The sequence below is a fragment of the Rhinoderma darwinii genome, chromosome 2 (assembly GCF_050947455.1).
Source record: "Rhinoderma darwinii isolate aRhiDar2 chromosome 2, aRhiDar2.hap1, whole genome shotgun sequence".
NCBI classification, from domain to species: Eukaryota; Metazoa; Chordata; class Amphibia; order Anura; family Rhinodermatidae; genus Rhinoderma; species Rhinoderma darwinii.
The window spans coordinates 283,131,180-283,151,297 of NC_134688.1; the positions used below are offsets into that span (position 1 = coordinate 283,131,180).

At 40.1% G+C, this 20,118-nt stretch overlaps 1 protein-coding gene across 7 annotated transcripts in view; it reads right to left on the minus strand.

Moving 5' to 3' along the window:
- DLGAP3 (DLG associated protein 3) overlaps positions 1-20,118 on the minus strand; it is a 487,940-nt gene that overhangs the window by 165,843 nt on the left and 301,979 nt on the right. For 3 of the 7 annotated variants that reach the window (XM_075853345.1, XM_075853343.1, XM_075853346.1), the window contains exon 5: positions 18,749-18,860. The exons of 2 other annotated variants lie outside the window; for them this stretch is intronic. In XM_075853345.1, the coding sequence (XP_075709460.1) occupies positions 18,749-18,860 (112 nt within the window). The remainder of the gene's footprint in view (positions 1-18,748; positions 18,861-20,118) is intronic. 2 more of the 7 variants (XM_075853347.1, XM_075853344.1) reach the window with 1 other exon arrangement.

The following is a 20,118-nucleotide window of genomic DNA, read 5'->3' on the forward strand; positions in this document are numbered from 1 at the left end:
GGATTCGCCTAGGAGGGAAAAAGATATGCTGCAAATTATATCCCCTTAACATATGGGACTGTCTTCCTATTTTGAGATTTATACTTCTTATAAAAAGAATGTCTTTAAAACATCATTACCAATCACTCTACATAGGAACTCTGGCCACTTTGTGACAAAAACAGCATATATGGTTGAAAATCGCAAGTGTGAACATAACCCAGCGTTTTTGCTTTGAAAATTGTTATCTTTTCAAATTTGTTCCGTGCATATATGATGTTTACATACATACTTATGAGGTGATATTATAGAAGCATAGAGGTGCTATTATATGTCTCTTTTCCTGGCCAGGAGAAAAATGTTTTAAATTGTTGTTGTATAAATTTATACTGCCGGTATTATCTGGATTCATAAATAAAATATTTTGTTAAATTTTATCCAACCCAAGAGTGCCTAGTTATATTCCTGGATCATTTTTTTCTTTTTCTTTTTCAATATTCTTTATCAGGAATGGCACCGTGCTATATTATATTGCAATTTTGGGTATGTTTAGGTATGGTTTTGAATAACCACATCTTTTTTCTATAAATACTCCAAAAGTCAAATGGCGCTCCTTCCCTTCTGAGCCCTACCGTGTGCACAAGCAGCAGTTTAATGTTGGGGTGCTTTTTCTCCTTTTATTTGTTGAGGAAATGAAAAATTTTGAGCTAAATCTACGTCTCATTGGAAAAAAATTACATTTTTATTTTCACTGCCCAATTCTAATAACATCTATGAAACACCTGAGGGGTTAAAATGCTAAATACACCCCTAGATTAATTCCTTAAAGGAACAGTGTCATCACAAATAATTTTTTTATATGTTAAAGATGTTAGTGCTTTAATAAAAACGTTTATTTTCATTTGTGTGTTTGTGTTTTACTGTTTCTTATTTTTACACTTTTTCTTCCCTATGGGGGCTGCCATTTTTTGTTCCATTTCTGTGTGTGTCGATTAACGACACACACAGACATGGAATACGGCAGCCACAGTCCCATAGGGACTGTGAACGGCTCCCGTCCCATTGACTGCCGTGTACGGCATCTGTGTGGGAACTGCGCATGCGCCGCTCCCACACAGTCCTATTCGAAATTGGCGCCGTCCGGCGCAATTTTCCTGTGGACCGGAAGTCGCGGCCGGACAGTAATATTACTATTTCCGGTCGCGGCTTCCGGACTTGTGCACATGGAACAGCGGCAGCAAAGGGAGCGGACGGGCCGGAGGGAGCCGCGGCGGCAGGAGCAGGTAAGAGATTTCAATGTATGTTAGTGTTTGTGTGTGTTTACTACTGTATGTAAACCTACTACACTGTGGGTTACCTCAAAAAATGGCGACACACAGTGTAGGAGGTTAAACCTTTCAAACCCCTCGTTTATCCCGGCACTAGCCAGGATAAAGGAGGGGGGGATGCTGAGAGCTCACTAGAGCGAGGGCTTTTAACCCAATGTTGCAATGCTGCAATTTTGGGAACAGCTCCATCTAGTGACCAAAAATGGGTAGTATTATAAATTAGAAATAATTTATAATATTACATGGACTCGTGCAAAAAAATAAAAAAAATTTGAACAATGTTTAATCACCCACACACTAAATGTTTAATTTTTTAAAAAAAAACATGTTTTTCTGGCAACACATTCCCTTTAAGTTGTGTAGTATCCCAAATGGAGTCACTTTTGGGTAGTTTCCACTGTTTTGGTCCCACAGGGGCTTTGCAAAAGCGACATGGTACCAAGAAACCAATCTAGCAAAATCTGTGCTCCAAAAGCCACATTGCTCTCCTTCAGTTCTGAGCCCTGCCGTATACCCAAACAGCAGTTTATGACCACATACGGGGGAATTTCTGTACTCCAGAGAAGTTGCTTTACAAATGTTGCCGTTCTTTTTTTCCTTTATTTGTTGAGAAAATGAAGAATTTTGACCCAAATATACGTCTTATTGAAGAAAAATATATATTTTTATTTTCACTGCCAAATTCAAATAAAATCTATACTACACCTGTGGGGTCAAAGTGCTCACTACACCCCTAGATGAATTCCTCAGGGGTGTAATTTCCTAAATGGAGTCCCTTTTGGGAAGTTTCCACTGTTTTGGTCCCACAAGGGCTTTGCAAAAGCGACATGGTGCCAAGAAACCAATCCAGCAAAATCTTTACTCCAGAAGCCAAATGGCGCTCTTTCTCGTCTGAGCCCTGCCGTGTACCCAAACAGTAGTTTATGCCCACATATGGGGTATTTCCGTACTCCAGAGAAGTTGCTTTACAAATGTTAGGGGGCTTCTTCTTCTTTATTCTTTGTGGACATTGGTTTTATTTTAGCTAAATCTACATCCTATTGGAAAAAAATTAAATTTTTCATTTTCACATGCAAATTCTAATAAAATCTATGAAACACCTGTGGGGTCAAAATGCTCACTACATCCCTAGATGAATTCCTTGTGGAGTGACGTTTCCAAAATGGGGTCTTTTTTGGGGTGTTTCCTTTGATTTGGCATCACAAGACCTCTTCAAACCTGGCATCGTGCCTAAAATATATTCTAATAAAAAGAACGGCCCAAGATCCTCTAGGTGCTCCTTTGCTTCTGAGGCCTGTGTTTCAGTCCATTAGCACACTAGGGCCATTTCTAAAAACTGCAGAATCTGGGCAATAAGTATTGAGTTGTGTTTTTCAGGTAAAATCTTCTGTGTTACAGAATAAAATTGATAAAATACCAATATCTGCAAAAAAAATAAATGGTAAATTTCACCTCTACTTTGCTTTAATTCTTGTGAAACGCCTAAAGGGTTAAGCAACTTTCCAGATGCTATTTTGAGTACTTTGAGGGGTGCAGTTTTTAAAATGGGGTGACTTATGGTGGTTAGTGTTGTATTGGCCCCTCAAAGCCACTTCACAGCTGAACTGGTCTCCGTAAAAATAGCCTTTTGAAATTTTCTTGAAAATGTGAGAAATTTCTGCTAAAGTTCTAAGCCTTGTAAAGAGCTAGAAAAATAAAAGGATGTTCAAAAAACTATGCCAATATTAAGTGGACATATGAGAAATTTTAATTAGCAACTATTTTGTATGGTATTACTATCAGTCTTACAAGCAGATACATTTAAATTGCGAAAAATGCTAATATTTTCACAATTAACCCCTTCGTGCTCAGCGACGTACTATTCCGTCGCGCTGACCGACACTTCGCGCTCAGCGACGGAATAGTACGTCGCGGGAGTAACGGCCATTTTGGCCGTCTTCCCGACACATGCAGGAGCTGTGACAGCTGCTGTCTCGTACAGCAGCTGCCGCAGCTCCTACATCGGGGACCGATCGCTGTGTCCCCGCTGATTAACCCCTTAAAAGCCGCGTTCAATACCGAACGCAGCTTTTTAGGGATTAAGCTACAATCGCCTGTCTGCAACGCGATAGCGGCCGGCGATGGTGACTATGGCAACCGGACACCTAACAATGGCGTCCGGCTATGCCATCGACGGAAGCCTAGTGGGTTTGCTGTCAGTGAGTAGCTGACCGTTCTAATACACTGCACTACTCCTGTCCTCAAGTCCCCTAGTGGGACAAAGTAATAAAGTCAAAAAAAGTCAAAAAAAAGATGTGTAAAAATAAGAAAATAAAAGATTTAAAAGTAATAAAAGTAAAAATCCCCCTTTTTCCCTTATCAGTCCTTTATTATTAATAAAAATATATAAACAAACAAATAAACTATACATAATTGGTATCGCCACGTCCGTAATGGCCTGAACGACAAAATTATTTTGTTATTTATCCCGCGCGGTGAACGCCGTAAAAGAAAATAATAATAAACCGTACCAGAATCACAATTCTTTGGTCACTTCGCCTCCCAAAAAATTTAATAAAAAGAGATCAAAAAGTCGCATGTACCTAAAAATGGTCCTAATCGAAGCTGCAGTTCGTTACGCAAAAAATAAGTCTTTGCATGGATTTATTGATGGAAAAATAAAAACGTTCTGGCTCTTAGAATAAGGTAACACAAAAAGTGAATGATTTTTAACAAAAAGTATTTTATTGTGCAAACGCCATAAGACATAAAAAACTATAAACATCTGGTATCGCCGTAATCGTATCGCCCCGCAGAATAAAGTGAATATGGCATTTATAGCGCACGGTGAACGCTGTAAAAAAAATAGAAGAATTGCTGTTTTTTTGTCACAACGCCACTTAAAAATAGAATAAAAACGGATCAAAAAGTCGCATGCACCCCAAGAAAACTACAATGAATTCCTCAAGGGGTCTAGTTTCCAAAATGGGGTCACTTTTGGGGGGTTTCCACTGTTTTGGCACAAGACCTCTTCAAACCGGACATGGTGCCTAATAAAAAGGAGGCCTCAAAATCCACTAGGTGTCCTTTGCTTCGGAGGCCGGTGCTTCAGTCCATTACCGCACTAGGGCCACATGTGGGATATTTCTCAAAACTGCAGAATCTGGGCAATAAATATTGAGTTGCGTTTCTCTGGTAAAACCTTTTGTGTTGTAAAAAAAATGGTATAAAAAGGATTTTCTGACAAAAAAAAAAAGTACATTTTGTGAATACATTGAGGGGGTCTAGTTTCTAGAATGGGGTGTTTCATAGGAGTGTCTAATATATAGGTCCCTCAAAGCAACTTCAGATTTGAACTGGAACCTAAAAAAAAGAATAAATAAGGCAATGCTTCGCTTCTTACATTATACTGATAATGAGCAGTGCCCACCCCGAGATGACCCCAGTTTTGACAGTTTGTATAAACGGAGACCCCTATTAGACTGTTTCAGTGCCCGGTTTTCCCAAGCATACACCCCCGAGAAGTGTATTTCTATTGATGAGTCCTTGGTACATTTTAAAAGGAGACTTCAATTTCCGCCAGTACCTGCCGAGTAAGAGGGCAAGGTATGGTGTGAAGATGTATAAGCTGTGCGAGACTGCATCAGGGTATACCTACAAATTTAGGATATATGAAGGGAAGGACTCCAGTATTCAGCCCCCCGAATGTCCCCCCACTTACTGGGAGTTAATGCAAAAATCGTGTGGGATTTGGTGCACCCACTGCTGGACCAGGGTTACCACCTCTACCTGGATTATTTTTATACCAGCGTCCCACTTTTCAAGTGCCTCGCTTCCAGAAGTCCTGCGGCATGCGGCACCACTAGGAGAAATGTGAGAGGCCTCCCTAAGACTCTGCTTGGGCAAACACTCAGAAGGGGTGGGATCAGGGCACAATCTAGCAGCAACATATTGTGTGTCAAGTACAAGAACAAGAGAGATGTTACACCAGTACCCATGTACCTGTACGAGGTACCAGTACAGAGACCCCCAAACCAGACTGCATCCTGGACTACAATAGGTACATGGGAGGGGCGGACTTGTCAGATCAAGTCCTGAAGCCCTACAGCGCCATGCGGTGTGGTATAAGAAGCTGGACGTGCACATCATACAGATGGCATTATACAATGCGTACGTGCTACGTCGATGTGCAGGCCAGAGGGGAACTTTCCTGGAATTTCAAGAGGTGATTATCAAGAACCTAATCTTTAGGGACCAAGAAGGGGGACACCCAGTACTTCTGGAAGCGAGGTCACACACATCGTACCAGGGCGGCAACACTTTCCAGGAGAAGTTCCCCAAACTGGCAAGAAGGGAAAAAGTCAAAAGAGGTGCAAAGTCTGCTATAAGAGGGGGATAAGGAAGGACAAAATATATCAATGTGACATGTGTCCTTAAAAACCAGAGCTCTGTATGAAAGAGTGTTTTAAAATTTATCATACATCCCTTGGTTTTTAATTTACCCCAGTTTTACTTACTCTGATGCACTCCGCACAGCTTATCCCCCCTCGTCTTTCCCTTCTGAGCCCTGCTGTGTGACCAGGCAGCTGATAACAGCCACATTGAGGGTATTGCCATACCCCTGAAAACCCACATTACAGTTTATGGGGCGTATGTAAAAATGCTCACTACACCTCTAGATGAATGCCTTAAGGGGTGTAGTTTTTAAAACGGGGTCACTTCTTGCGGGTTTCAACTGTACTGGTACCTCAGGGGCTTCTGCATACATGACTTAGCATCAGAAAATCCCCAGTAGGCCAAATGGTGGTCCTTTCCTTCTGAGCCCTCCCATGGGCCCAAACGGCAGTTTATCACCACAAATGGGGTATTGCCGCACTCAGGAAAAATTGGGCAACAGAATGGGGTATTTTATTTCTTGTGAAAATAAGAAATTTTCAGCCAAAACTACATATTATTGGAAAAAATTATTTTTTTTAATTCCCAGCCCAATTCAAATAGGTGCTGTGAAAAAACTGTGCGGTCAAAATGATAACAACAACCATAAATGAATTCCTTGAGGGGTGTAGTTTCCAAAATGGGGTCACTATTGGGGGAATCCTACTGTTTTGACACCTCGACACCTCTTCAAACCTCTACATGGTGCCTAAAATATATTCTAATAAAAAAGAGGCCTCAAAATGCACTAGGTGCTTCTTTGCTTCTGGGACTTGTGTTTTAGTCCACGAGCACACTAGAGCCACGTGTGGGACATTTCTAAAAACTGCAGAATCTGGATAATACATATATAGTAGTATTTCTCTGGTAAAACCTTCTGTGTTACAGAAATTTTTTTTAATAAAATTGAAATTCAGCAAGAAAAATTACATTTGCAAATTTCACCTCCACCTTATTTTAATTCCTGTGAAATGCCTGAAGGGTTCAAAAACTTTCTAAATGCTGTTTTGAATACCTTGAGGGGTCTAGTTTTTAAAATGGGATGTTTTATCAGGGTTGATAATACATAGACCCCTCAAAGCCACTTCAGAACTGAAGAGGTACTTTAAAAAAAAAGGCTTTTGAAATTTTCTTAAAAATATGAGAAATTGCTGTTTATGTTCTAAGCCTTGTAACGTCCAAAAAAAATAAAAGAATGTTCAAAAAACGATGCCAATCTAAAGTAGACATATGGGAAATGTGAACTAGTAACTATTTTGGGTGGTATAACCGTCTGTTTTACAAGCAGATGCATTTAAATTCTGAAAAATGCTATTTTTTCAAAATTTTCTCTACATTTTGCAATTTTTCACCAATAAATACTGAATATATCGACCACATTTTATCACGAACATGAAGCCCAATGTGTCACGAGAAAACAATCTCAGAATCGCTTGGATAGGTTTAAGCATTTCAATGTTATTACCACATAAAGTGAAATATGTCAGATTTGAAAAATGGGCTCTGAGCCTTAGGCTGGGTTCACACGACCTATTTTCAGGCGTAAACGAGGCGTATTATGCCTCGTTTTACGCCTGAAAATAGGGCTACAATACGTCGCCAAACATCTGCCCATTCATTTGAATGGATTTGCCGACGTATTGTGCAGACGACCTGTAATTTACGCGTCGTCGTTTAACAGCTGTCAAACGACACGTAAATGGACTGCCTCGGCAAAGAAGCGCAGGGCACTTCTTTGCCACGTAATTTAAGCTGTTCTTCATTGAACTCAATGAAGCACAGCTCAAGATTTACGAGCGTCTCAGACGGCTCGCAAAATGCGAGGAGGATTACGTGTGAAACGAGGCAGCTGTTAACAGTCTGTCTTTTCACACGTAAATGCCTCTCATCGTGTGAACATACCCTCAAGGCCAAAACTAGGCTGCGTCCTTAAGGGGTTAAATACTGAATGTATCGACCAAATTTTACCACTAACTTAAAGTACAATGTTTCACGAGAAAACAATCTCAGAATCGCTTGGATAGGTAAAAGCATTCGAAAGTTATTACCACATAAAGTGACATGTCAGATTTGAAAAATAAGACTCTGTCAGGAAGGTCGAAAGTGGCTGCAGCGGGAAGGGGTTAATCTTCATGTTCTGACAACAGAATGTGATGTTTATATAAATATATTATCTATAGACTTATCAATGAAAAGTTTTCATTGATGGGTAATATATTAATATTGGCTACGAATATGCTGCTCATGTAGTTGTCAGAATATTGTGACTTGGCATCTACCAGATAAATCAGTATTAGGCCTCATTTACACGAGCGTGTGCGTTTTGCGCACGCAAAAAAACGCAGCGTTTTGCGTGCGCAAAAGGCACTTGACAGCTCCGTGTGTCATCAGTGTATGATGCGCGGCTGCGTGATTTTTGCGCAGCCGCCATCATAGAGATGAGGCTAGTCGATGTCAGTCACTGTCCAGGGTGCTGAAAGAGTTAACTGATCGGCAGTAACTCTTTCAGCACCCTCGACAGTGAATTCCGATCACAATATACAGCAACCTGTGAATAAAAAAAAGACGTTCATACTTACCAAGAACTTCCTGCTTCCTCCAGTCCGGTCTCCCGGCCGTTGCCTTGGTGACGCGTCCCTCTCTTGACATCCGGCCCCACCTCCCTGGATGACGCGGCAGTCCATGTGACCGCTGCAGCCTGTGATTGGCTGCAGCCTGTGATTGGCCTGTGGTTGGCTGCAGCTGTCACTTGGACTGAATTGTCATCCCGGGAGGTCAGACGGGAGGAAGAAGCCGGGAGTTATCGGTAAGTCAGAACTTCTTCTTTTTTTTTTACACGTTCATGTATATTGTGATCGGGAGTCACTGTCCAGGGTGCTGAACCAGTTTAACTCTTTCAGCACCCTGGACAGTGACTGTCTCCTGACGTCGCGTACCGGAACATTTTTTGCCAGGTTCGGTCAAAACGAGTTCGGCCGAACCCGGTGAAGTTCGGTTCGCTCATCTCTAAGACACTCCGTGTGGATGTTTGTAAACAGAAAAGCACGTGGTGCTTTTCTGTTTACATTCAGAGTTTGACAGCTCTTGCGCGAATCATGCTTCCGTGCGACCTTCGTGGTTTTCACGCACCCATTGACTTCAATGGGTGCGTGATGCGCGAAAAACGCAGAAATTTAGAACATGTCGTGAGTTTTTTTCAGCGCACTCACGCTGAGCAAAACTCACGGACTGTCTGCATGCCCCCATAGACTTGTATAGGTCCGTGCGACCCGCGTGAAAAGCACGCGCGTCGCACGGATGTATATCACGTTCGTGTAAATGAGGCCTTACTGTAAAAGTAGCAGTTGTTCTATGGATGCTGTTAATTTCGTTACCACGCAGTTAGTATAAAGCATTCATACGTACTTGACTGCTGTTGCTTTTGTGTTAATAAAGGTCTCACTATATGGGAAAAGCTCTCTGGGTGCTTTCCTTTAATTAAAGTGATTTCCATGCTGTCCTTATCAAACAAAAGTCTATTTTACGTTTTGCTAACGAAAGACTAGATGGTGGAGACTACGCTCAGCAGTAGAAAATACTTTCCTGTGCTGCTGAGTCTCATTTAGATAAAGCATATTTATTTTGCTTATGTAATGTCTGTAAAGGATTTTTTAAGGAATCTTGGATTTCAGCTCAACAAAATTGATCTACACCTACAAGTCAGCGATGCTGACAAGTGCCACGACTTCACACTAGACAAAACTCAGCTGAACGCAGTGGAATCAGCTGTCTTATGTGTATAGGAGCCTTCTGACTTCTGGTTTTCAAGATACCCGATATTTAGCTCCTATGTCAAGATACCCGATATTTAGCTCCTGTGTCAAGATACCCGATATTTATGTCAAATTAAATGAATTTACCACAGGTGGACTCCAATCAAGGTGTAGAAACATTTCAAAGATGATGTAGAGGAATTGGAGACCCCCAGATCTAAATTCCAAGTGACTTAGCAAAGGGTCTGAATACTTATGTCCATGCGAAACTTTTTTTCATTCTTTAAAAAATTAATTTTCACTTTGTCGTTATAGAGTATTTAGTGCAGAATGATGGCGAAATAATATAATTTTTTTTTCAATTTTAGCTCAAGGCCTTAACAAAACAAAATGTGAAAAAAAGTGAAAGGGTCTGAAGACTTTCCGAATATACTGTAAGTTAGTATTCCCACCTTATGATAGTATATCTCTAGGCTATACCATCAATTTATAATCGGTGTTTGTTTGACCTCTGGCACTCCCATCAATCCTGAGAATGAAGGGAATAACCATTTCATTTATGTAAATTTTCTGGATGAGACAAATGTGCCATTTGTTTCATATACTATACACAGATAACCAAGCACTTGCCTACCACTGAATGACTATATACATTGCAGCGGTAGTTAGTTAAAATTGAGCCACTGTTTAAAAAAGGTGCATTAACTATCTGCCAGCACCAAGTGGCACTGTAGATCCCTGTGACCGCGCGGTTACTATACAGCAGTGGCTACAAGGAAGAGCCTGGAGTACTGCTACTCTGTTAACCCCCTAGATGCTGTGGTCAAGAACAGCCATGACATCTAGGGGCTTAGACAGAGGGAGGGTGCTTTCTTTGTCCCCCAGTCGACACCCCGCGATGTAATCGCGGGGTGCTGATGGGTTGAAAAAGCCCCCAGGCCTGCCATAGGTATATGCCTATTAGGTACGGCCTAATAGATTGCCTGTCAGTTTATCACTGACACGCAATAATGCTTTGGTATACTGAGTATACCAAAGTATTATGATAGCGATTACTAGATCGCATTGTGAAATCCCCTAGTGGGACAAAATAAAAAAAAATGTGTTTTATAAGGTTTATTACAAAAAAAATTAAAACAAGCTTACATACAGCTTCATCAATGGAAAAATAAAAGTTTTGGCTCTCGGAATGAGCAATCTAAAAAAAAAATTTCCAGGACATTTACAATTATTGAACAAAAGTAGTAAAACATTAGAAAAAATACATATTTGGTATCGTCATAATCATACCGACCCACAGAAAACAGGCAATATGTTATTTATGCTGCGCAGTAAATTACGTAAATTTAAACCGCAAAAAAACTATGGCAGTAATGTTGTTTTCTTTCCATTCCCCACAAAAAAAATGTGTAAAAGTTCATTGATAAGTTATATGTACCCCAAATTGGTGTCATTGAAAAATACCAACTCATCAAGCAAAAAGCAAGCCCTGATACTGCTACATAGATGGAAAAATAAAATAGTTATGGCTCTCTGAATATGGCAATACATTTTTTTTAAAAATACTGCCAAAATAGACTTGGTAATGGAGGGAGGTAACCTTTGAAGGCAATTTATTAAATACTTCATACTTCAACCCCTGCACCAGGACTTACGGGCACGTCTTGGTGCGTTAAGGGGTTAAGAGATGTGTCCCAATATTTTTGCCCATATAGTGTACCTCCAAATAAAGCATTTTATTTCTAACCTCCTCAAAAACACTACCCAACCTTTGTCTCATTCCACTTTCGAACACAGGTGCAAAACCGACCGCCATGCACCTGGTCTTCTTTCAACTTTTTATTTTAAAATACACCCCTCTGTCTCTAGGGTCCTCTTAGCTTATACCACCAGCTGGGAAGCAGATCTGGGTTCTACCCTTTCACACTCCCAATGGAGTCAAATCTGTGAAAATACATCTTGGAGCTCTAATTAACACCCTTATGTTAGAGGTGCACAATAAGGTGCTACTCAGATAGTACTTCGTTCCAACAAGCATAATCCATGTGGTCCTTAGCTACCCTGCCACATGTTTTCGACGATACCCTGACAGAAGTGATGTGTTCCACACCTGGTGTAGTTGCACCAAAGTCTGATGGTGGTGTGCTTGAGTTTATCACCTTATTCACACAGTTACAGGTCAATTTAATCAAGTATCCTTGGGAAGCATTAGTTGGTAAATAAGTAGTGGGAGTCCCCGGCAATAGACAAAACTCATATCCTTTTTTTGTTTTTACAAAGTATGTGTGCACCTAACCATCGCACCTATATAAGCTTGTTACATAGTTTGAAAAAAGAAACAGGTCCATCAAGTCTAACCACTCATTCTACTGTGTTATTGGACAACACATACCAAAACCGTGAGAGTTATTATGGAGTTAGGCCCCTTTTTGCGGGTAGCTAGGTGCCCTATAACAACCTTCGCTCTTCTGGGAAAGCTTCTCCACAATATTTTGGAGTGTGTCTGTAGGAATTTGTGACCATTTAGCCAAAAGAGCATTTTAGAGGTCAGGCATTGATGTTGCATGGCAGAGTCTGGCTTACAATTTCTGTTCCACTTAATCCCAAAGGTGTTGGATGGGGTTAAGGGTCTTCCCCACACCATTGCCACACTGTTAAAATCATGAATAATCTAAAATGTCTTTGAAAAAAAGGGGCCTATCTCAAACCCTAAAAGAGAGCTCCACACCATTAGCCCTACTCCACTAAATGTATAATAGGCACTATGCATTCCGGTAGGTAGCCTTCTCCTGATATCAACCAAACAATGATTTGCCCATCTGGATTCTAGATATTGAAATGTAATTCATCACTCCATAGAACACGTTTCTACATAAACACTTGGCAGCCGTGCCCCGTGACTCTGCGTGGTCAACTGTTTTGTGACTGAGCTGTTTTTACTGTTAGATGCTTGGACTTCACAATAATAGCTGTTCAGAAATTTCACGAAATTACTTGTAGCAAAGGTGGCATCCTATGACAGTGCCACGTTTAAAGATATTGAGCTTCTCATACAATGATTGTCCATTGACCAATGATTGTCTATGAAGATTCCAAGGCTATGTGCTTGATTTCATGTACCTGTTTACAATGGAGGTGACTGAAATACCTGAACTCAATAATTAGAAGTGCTGTACACATACTTTTGACCATATAGTGTATAGTTTAAGTAAGAATGATTTAAAAAAAAAAAAAAAGGTGTTATCAATTAACAAAATGTAAAATGAATGAACAGAAGAGAAATCTAAATCAAATCAATATTTGGTCTGACCATTCTTTGCCTTCAAAACAGAATCAATTCTTCTAGGTATACTTGCACACAGTCTTTGAAGGAACTCGGCAGGGAGATTGTTCCAAAAATCTTGGAGGACTAATCAAAGATCTTTTGTGGATGTTGGCTTCCTCAAATCCTTCTGTCTCTTCATGTAATCCCAGACAGACTCGATAATGTTGAGATCAGGGCTCTGTGGGGGTGATATAATACCTTCCAGGGCTCCTTGTTCTTCTTTACACTGAGGATAGTTCTTAATGACATCGGCTGTATGTTTGGGGTCGTGGTCCTAATACAGAATAAATTTGGAGCCAATGAGACGACTCCCTGATGGTTGTCACGGTCACAAGGTATGTGGACCCATTAGGCTGCTCCGCCGTAGTGGAGAGGCAGCTGACAGGTCTCAGTCTATACGAAAGTCTACAGCAGTTCGTAACACTCGGGTACCTGAACTAGTCCAGACAGTGGCTGTGGCTTCAGCACGGGTGGAGGTCAGTGCAGCAGTACAAGACGTGGCAGAAGACACTGGACGTGGCAGAAGACACAGGACGTGGCAAACAACAGCAGATGCAGTAGGACACGACTCCAACACCAGTAGGCACAGGAACAAGGACACAGCACGGGATACAGGAACAGGTAAAAGGGCACGGGTAACAACTGGAACGGGAAACACTAAGAGACCATTTGCAAGACAGACTTGGGATAAACTAACAATGCTCAGGCAAGGATCAGAAGGGCTGGGGCCTTCTTATAGACCAGGAAATTATGTGGGTTGATGCTGATGATGATTTTCATGTGCGCGCGCTGGTCCTTTAAGAGCGGGCCACAGCGGACCGGAGCGGAAGTGAGCGCTGGCATCTCCTACAAAGGAAATGGGGACCAGTGCTCACAGATCCATGGTTGCGGGCATCAGGAGGTGAGTGAACCCGGCGGCCCGCGGCCATGGACGCTACAATGGTATTGCATGATGGATAAGTATCTGCCTGTATTTCTCAGCATTGAGGACACCGTTAATCCTGACCAAAGCACCAACTCCGTTTGCTTAAATGCAGCCCCAAACTTGCAAGGAACCTCCACAATGCTTCACTACTGCCTGCAGACACTCATTATTGTACCGTTCTCCAGCCCTTCGGCAAACAAACTGCCTTCTATTACAGCCAAATATTTTAAATTTTGACTCATCAGTCCAGAGCACCTGCTGCCATTTTTCTGTACCCCAGTTCCTATATTTTTGTGCATAGTTGAGTCGCCTGGCCTTGTTTCCATGTCGAAGGTATGGCTTTTTGTCTGCAATTCTTCCATGAAGACCACTTCTGGCCAGACTTCTCTAAACAGTAGATGGGTGTACCTGGGTCCCCCTGGTTTCTGCCAGTTCTGAGCTGATGGCACTGCTGGACATCTTCCGATTTTAAAGAGAAGTAAGCATGATGTGTCTTTGACCTGCTGCACTGTTTTCTTGGCCGACCACTGCATCTAGGGTCCTCAACACTGCCCGTTTCTTTGTGCTTCTTTAAAAGAGCTTGAACAGCACATCTTGAAACCTTAGTCTGCTTTGAAATATTTGCCTGGGAGAGACCTTGCTGATGCAGTATAACTACATTGTGTCTTGTTGCTGTGCTCAGTCTTGCCATGGTCGACCTGTGACATGAAATTGTCTTCCACAACCTCACCTATGATGCAGAGTTTGTCTGTTCCTCACCCAGTGTTAAACCTCCTACACAGCTGTTTTTGTTACAGGTAATGACTGTGTTTCAACCTATATATGAAAATGATGATCATTATCACCTGTTAATCATACACCTAACTATAATCAAATGACAAAATCCATGACTTTGTGCAAGTGTACCTAGAAGAATTGATGCTGTTTTGAAGGCAAAGTGGTAACACCAAACATTGATTTGATTTTGTTTTCTCTCCTGTTTTTTCACTTTGAATTTTGTTAATTGATTAAAAAAAAACTATTAACACTTCTAGTTTTGAAAGTATTCTGACTTTGCAGCATTTTTCCACAACTGCCTAAAAGTTATGCACAGAACTGTATATATATTTTACATGTTAACTTTTTATCTTATTTACATTATACACCAGTTTATTATGCCTGTGCATAATATAAGGTAAACCCTAACAGGCATTACCACTCGAGAGCCCTGGGCACCTTACTCAGGTCCCCATAGCTGTATATTTTTATCAAAATGCAATGCGTTTAAGTATCGATGACTAAAAAAACGAATTTTAGACCCTGAAGCTGATTTGCCATCTGAAAAACTTGAATACTTAGAAAGAGAAGAAAAATGTGAAGGGGATTTCTCTCCAAGATAATAATGTATTTAAAGGTTTAAATGTGAGAGTACTATAAGGGCACGTTCAGACATGGCGGATTTGCTGTGGCATTCCGCTGCGGACAGTCCGCAGTGGAATTCTGCAGCGGACGTTTTTTTCATTTTTTTCTATACATTTTTAGGAAAGTTAGTTCAGACGTTGCAGAAAATTACTTTTTTCGGAAATTAGGCTGCGATGCAGATTTATCCCTCCGCGGCATGCTCTTTCCATTGCGGAGAAGAAACTGAATTTCACTGCGGATTTCAGCCTTTGCAATGCAAAATCTGAAATCTGTGGCAAGTCCGCTGTGATATCTGCAATATTTGAATTACCTGTCAAAAATGCAAATGTTCGTGCTGATTTGTTGCGTAATTGCCCCAAATCTGCACCAACATTTGCAGTGGAAAAATTCTGCCACGTTTGAACGTGCCCTAAAGCTTTTAGAGCTCAGACACACAAGCATTTTCAGTATTCCTAATACACAGATCCAGCAGCAGTGCATTTCAATGGGGGCATGCCATTACGGGAGTATATAGCATTTTTTATTTATACGGAATCTGCATAAAAAAATTACAGAATGCTCCATTGTTAGCTAAACAGTGACTCACGTAACTTGTTTTTGTGTTTCTAGTTGGGAGTATGGTAAGAAATATGGCACCCAGTAAGGAACAATACTGACCGCACTATGCTGGGAAATACGGTTCCATATCACTTACAATGATGCCGACTAAATTGCACATGGGCAGGTGCAGGAGGCCTTAGGTTAATGTTAGCACAAAAAGCAGACTGCATTTCTATACTGAAGTTATTGGAATATTGTTTAATCCAATCTAATGCATATCTGATGTTGGCCCTCTCAAAAAAAAATCACGGTGGAAATACATGCCAGGTGACATGTTCAGCAGAAAATTAAAATTGCCCTTAAATAAAACCTGCCTAGCGCAAGAAGTGGGGAACAACCTTAAAAAGATTCACATCAACAAGTCACTAGGTATAAATTGTATGCATCGACGTAGGAAAATTGTAGGAATTAAGCACTATGAGAGACAAATCTCTATTTCTAACATTAGAATTCTATTAATATTATTACAATTACTATTATTTCTAACATAATAATAATATCATTATTAATATTAATATTATTATTAATAATAATAATAATAATGACATTTAAACAGTTAATAATGACAAGATGTCTTTATGTCTTTTGAGGGATTGGGGTTTTGAAAATGTGATGGCAGCATTTAAATAAGGGTTAGTAAATTATAGGCCTTTAAATTAAACCTCCATTGTGAGTAATATGCTTGAAGACTTTTTAACCCCTTAAAGGGATTGTCCAAAAGGTCTAAAAATAAGCTGATCAGAGTGTTTCTTTGTAGCTGCTATCCACTAATAGATGACGATTCTAAACAAAAACACCTTTCCGTCTATTAACCCTTAATTACAGCATGTGAAAATTGGTTTTCTAAACCAGACAACCCCTTCAATGATTGTGGTATATTTAGCTTTTATAACCAGATACTATGAAGTGATTTTACACATGCTGATTTAAAAAGTATTTCTTTATATTTTTTATTCTTTAGGCACTGTTTTTTCCTTGAGGAATTTGTATTTAGCTTTGTCTACCATTTACTTTGATAACTATACAACATCCTATTTAAGGGGATCCCCCCATAGCTAGCTCTTCTGACAATGTTAATGAAGGGTATTTTTATTTTATTTTTTTAATGATTTTTGGTACTTCAATCGTATTAATATAATAAAAAGCCAGAAAAGACTTCAGATACATGATTATATTAAAGGGGTTGTCTCACCACGAAATTCGCTATACATATGTCCTATTAGGGCATATAGATGTCATAGAGGGGGTACCCTGCTTAGAACCCCCTCTATGTACCACAATGGAGAGTCGCTGTCTCATTTGAATGGCTGACATGTAATGTTTATTAAATGTGTTGCTGGCCACAGCTTCCCCCAGAGATAAAAGTTGATCGCCGAGGGTGAAAGAAGCCAGCTTCACTTTAAAATGTGGTTGTCTTTACGAGACAACCCCTTTGAATATTTTTTTATGCTACAGTTTTCACCTGCAAAGCAGATATCGCCCATGTTTACCACCTTTAAAATGAACGCCAATCGACAATACAGCTTGTAAATCAGTGCTCGCTTGCTCCCTTCATACGGTGCAATGATTGTTTATTTTGGGGACGAACGATCGTATCATTCATCCCCATGCATATGCATCATCTAGTTTACACATATGCGCTGCCGACTAGCGCCATTGTTTTGGCCGCATAAGATGCGATCAGCAGCTGAACAAGCATTTGCTTGTTCATTGGCTGTTCTTTGTCCGGTTTACACATTGCTATGATCGGTAATGAGCGCTTGTATGAACGCTCGTGCACCCCATCATTGGCCCGTGTAAAAGAGCCTTAACCCATGACAGCCTCAGGCCTGACATTTGTCACAATCAGAGCTGTGCTAGGTCACATAAATACTCTCCCAACAAATACATATTTACCAGGAAAAATTAAAAAAATGGCTCTGCTGCTTCCTCTGTTGTATACACATTGCTCATTATGTGTATATGAGAACAAAGGCAGAAACAGTAAAGGCAGAAATAGTAAAAAAATAATATTTGTGGATTTCTCTTTTTTGTATGAGCTCCTTATTTTGGTTAAAAAAAATGCATCAACATATCAAAAACTGCACACTGTAAACCTTGAAACAGACAGAGCGTCGCTTTTCATCCAGTTGTAAGTAAAAATTGTTGCACCCGACAGCATATAAAAAAAACTATTATTACTGGTTATTTGAACTATTCTGTGAGAAGTAAAATGCTACAGCACCATCCAACCTGTAACGCCTCATGCACATGAACGTATGCACCGGCCGAGTCCTGTCAGTAATCCGAGGAAAGATAGAAAATGTCCTATCTTTCCTCGGATAATTTTTCACGGACCCGATTCACCCACTAAAGTGAATATAGGTCTGTGAAGACTATCGGAAGCCACTCGGATGCTGTCAAAAACGTCCCGAGTGGCACAACGGTCGTGCAAATGAGGCATTATTAGTGTTTACTCACAAATGTAAAAATGTTTGGAGTTTCAATATGAGGATAATATGAGTGGAAAGGTCAGATACAGACCCATCTGGAAAGAAATATTTCAATATTTGCACATAAATATTAGAAATAACAGGGACAATGCTTTTCTGAAATTATCTACATAAAGAACAAATATAAGAAAACTGACACATTTTGTAGCTAAAATAATTTAATTGCAACACAAAGTACTAGCCCAAGGCAAGCCCTTTGTGAGATTTTAGTCCTATTATTTGCAGTAGGACGTGGCAAGTTTTACCACATTATATATACTTATCGAACTCATCATGAAGGTAGTTAAACTGGCAGTTTATGAATGAACCAATTCACCAACATTCACATTCCTGTTAAATGGACTGGTCATCACACTGCCATTCAATGCAATCATTCAATGCATAGTGATTCCAACCTTGTAATCCATCCAAACAGCAGCCAAGCTTGTAAAAATGCAGAACGCAAGCAAAGTTCGGTGGACATGCATCCCACCGGCATTCCATCCAATTCCAGGCATCATTCCCATTGCAATACATGCAGTTCTAATACTTACCTGACCCGAGATGGAGAGACCATAGCCATGTCCCTTGGGATGAATTTTAGGTGGAGTGCAGCAGCTGGGACAGTTACAGAGACATGAGTCAGAATATCGCTTACATGGAAACCTAGTGAAGAGTGATGAAAAAACTGAGCTAATGTGGGAAACAAGGAGCATATCTGGTATATATGTTAGTCAGTTAAACAAAGACACGTAATGATTTACAATGAAAAATTCCTACAGAAAAAAAGTGGCATAATATAATAAGCAATGGGGCCTTTTGACATTGAGCCTTTTTAGTAGCCATCAATCTAGCGGATATGGAAACTAATAAAAGTCAAACAGACAATCAATGAATATTCTCTTCTTTACCACTGCCAGAAATCAATTTACTCACTGGTTTCTATACATAACCTCTTAAAGCAACAGTTCAGCACCTTGGTGCTGTACTGGTCTCCATGTACTAGTACTCTTCACAGAGCCAACCATTACTGAACACTCAGCTAAGTCAGGCAGATCTGCATGACTAACCATGAAATATACTTGCAGTAAATCCAGTCCGGACACAATGTAATAGCGAGGCAGAGCAAGCATATGTTCAATATTAAATCATGGCAAAAATCTATAGTGAAAATTCTCAAATTAGATTTCTGTTCAGTGCTAATAAAATAAATGGGATTTAAATTATCTGGGTAGCAATCTCTGTCTAGTCAGCATGTGGCCTAGGGGAGACATTTTGAATATATTTCAGTATTAACGTAACCATTTTTCCATAATTATTTTCCACTTAAGAGAGCTGCAAAATCATTTTAGGGTTTAGTATAAGGTTGAGATAGAGCTGTGCATTCAACCTGCACAGGGAATATCAAAGCCAGCCAATGGTGTCTGATGCTTATTCAAAGCTGAAGGCCTCTGAATAAACAGATAGGAATACTGCATCCATTAAAAATATGACGATGCACAACGAATACTAATCAAAGCATTTCTGAGGGTATGTGAATACAAAACTAAAATACCTAATGATAAATATAATATAACTAGTTGTAATATATCTATTAAAACGTTACTACAAGCTTTTTCTGGAAAAAAGTGCTAAATCTCCAGCACTATAAGCAGCCTCATCCTCTGGGGGGCTGTTTTTTACACATATGTTTTTTAACAAACCAACTATTGTAGATTACTATTTCACTGCCACTTACGCCTCATTTAGATGGGTGTATTTTACCCATGCTTAACTGTCTGTATTCTGGGTATAGAACCTGTACTATTGAACTGAACTTACAGCACCATAGGGATCTATGGGGATGTAATTTTGGTTCAGTAGAACCAAAGGGTGTGCTTGATTAGGAATGTGGACAGTTAAAGATGAGTACAATACCACAATA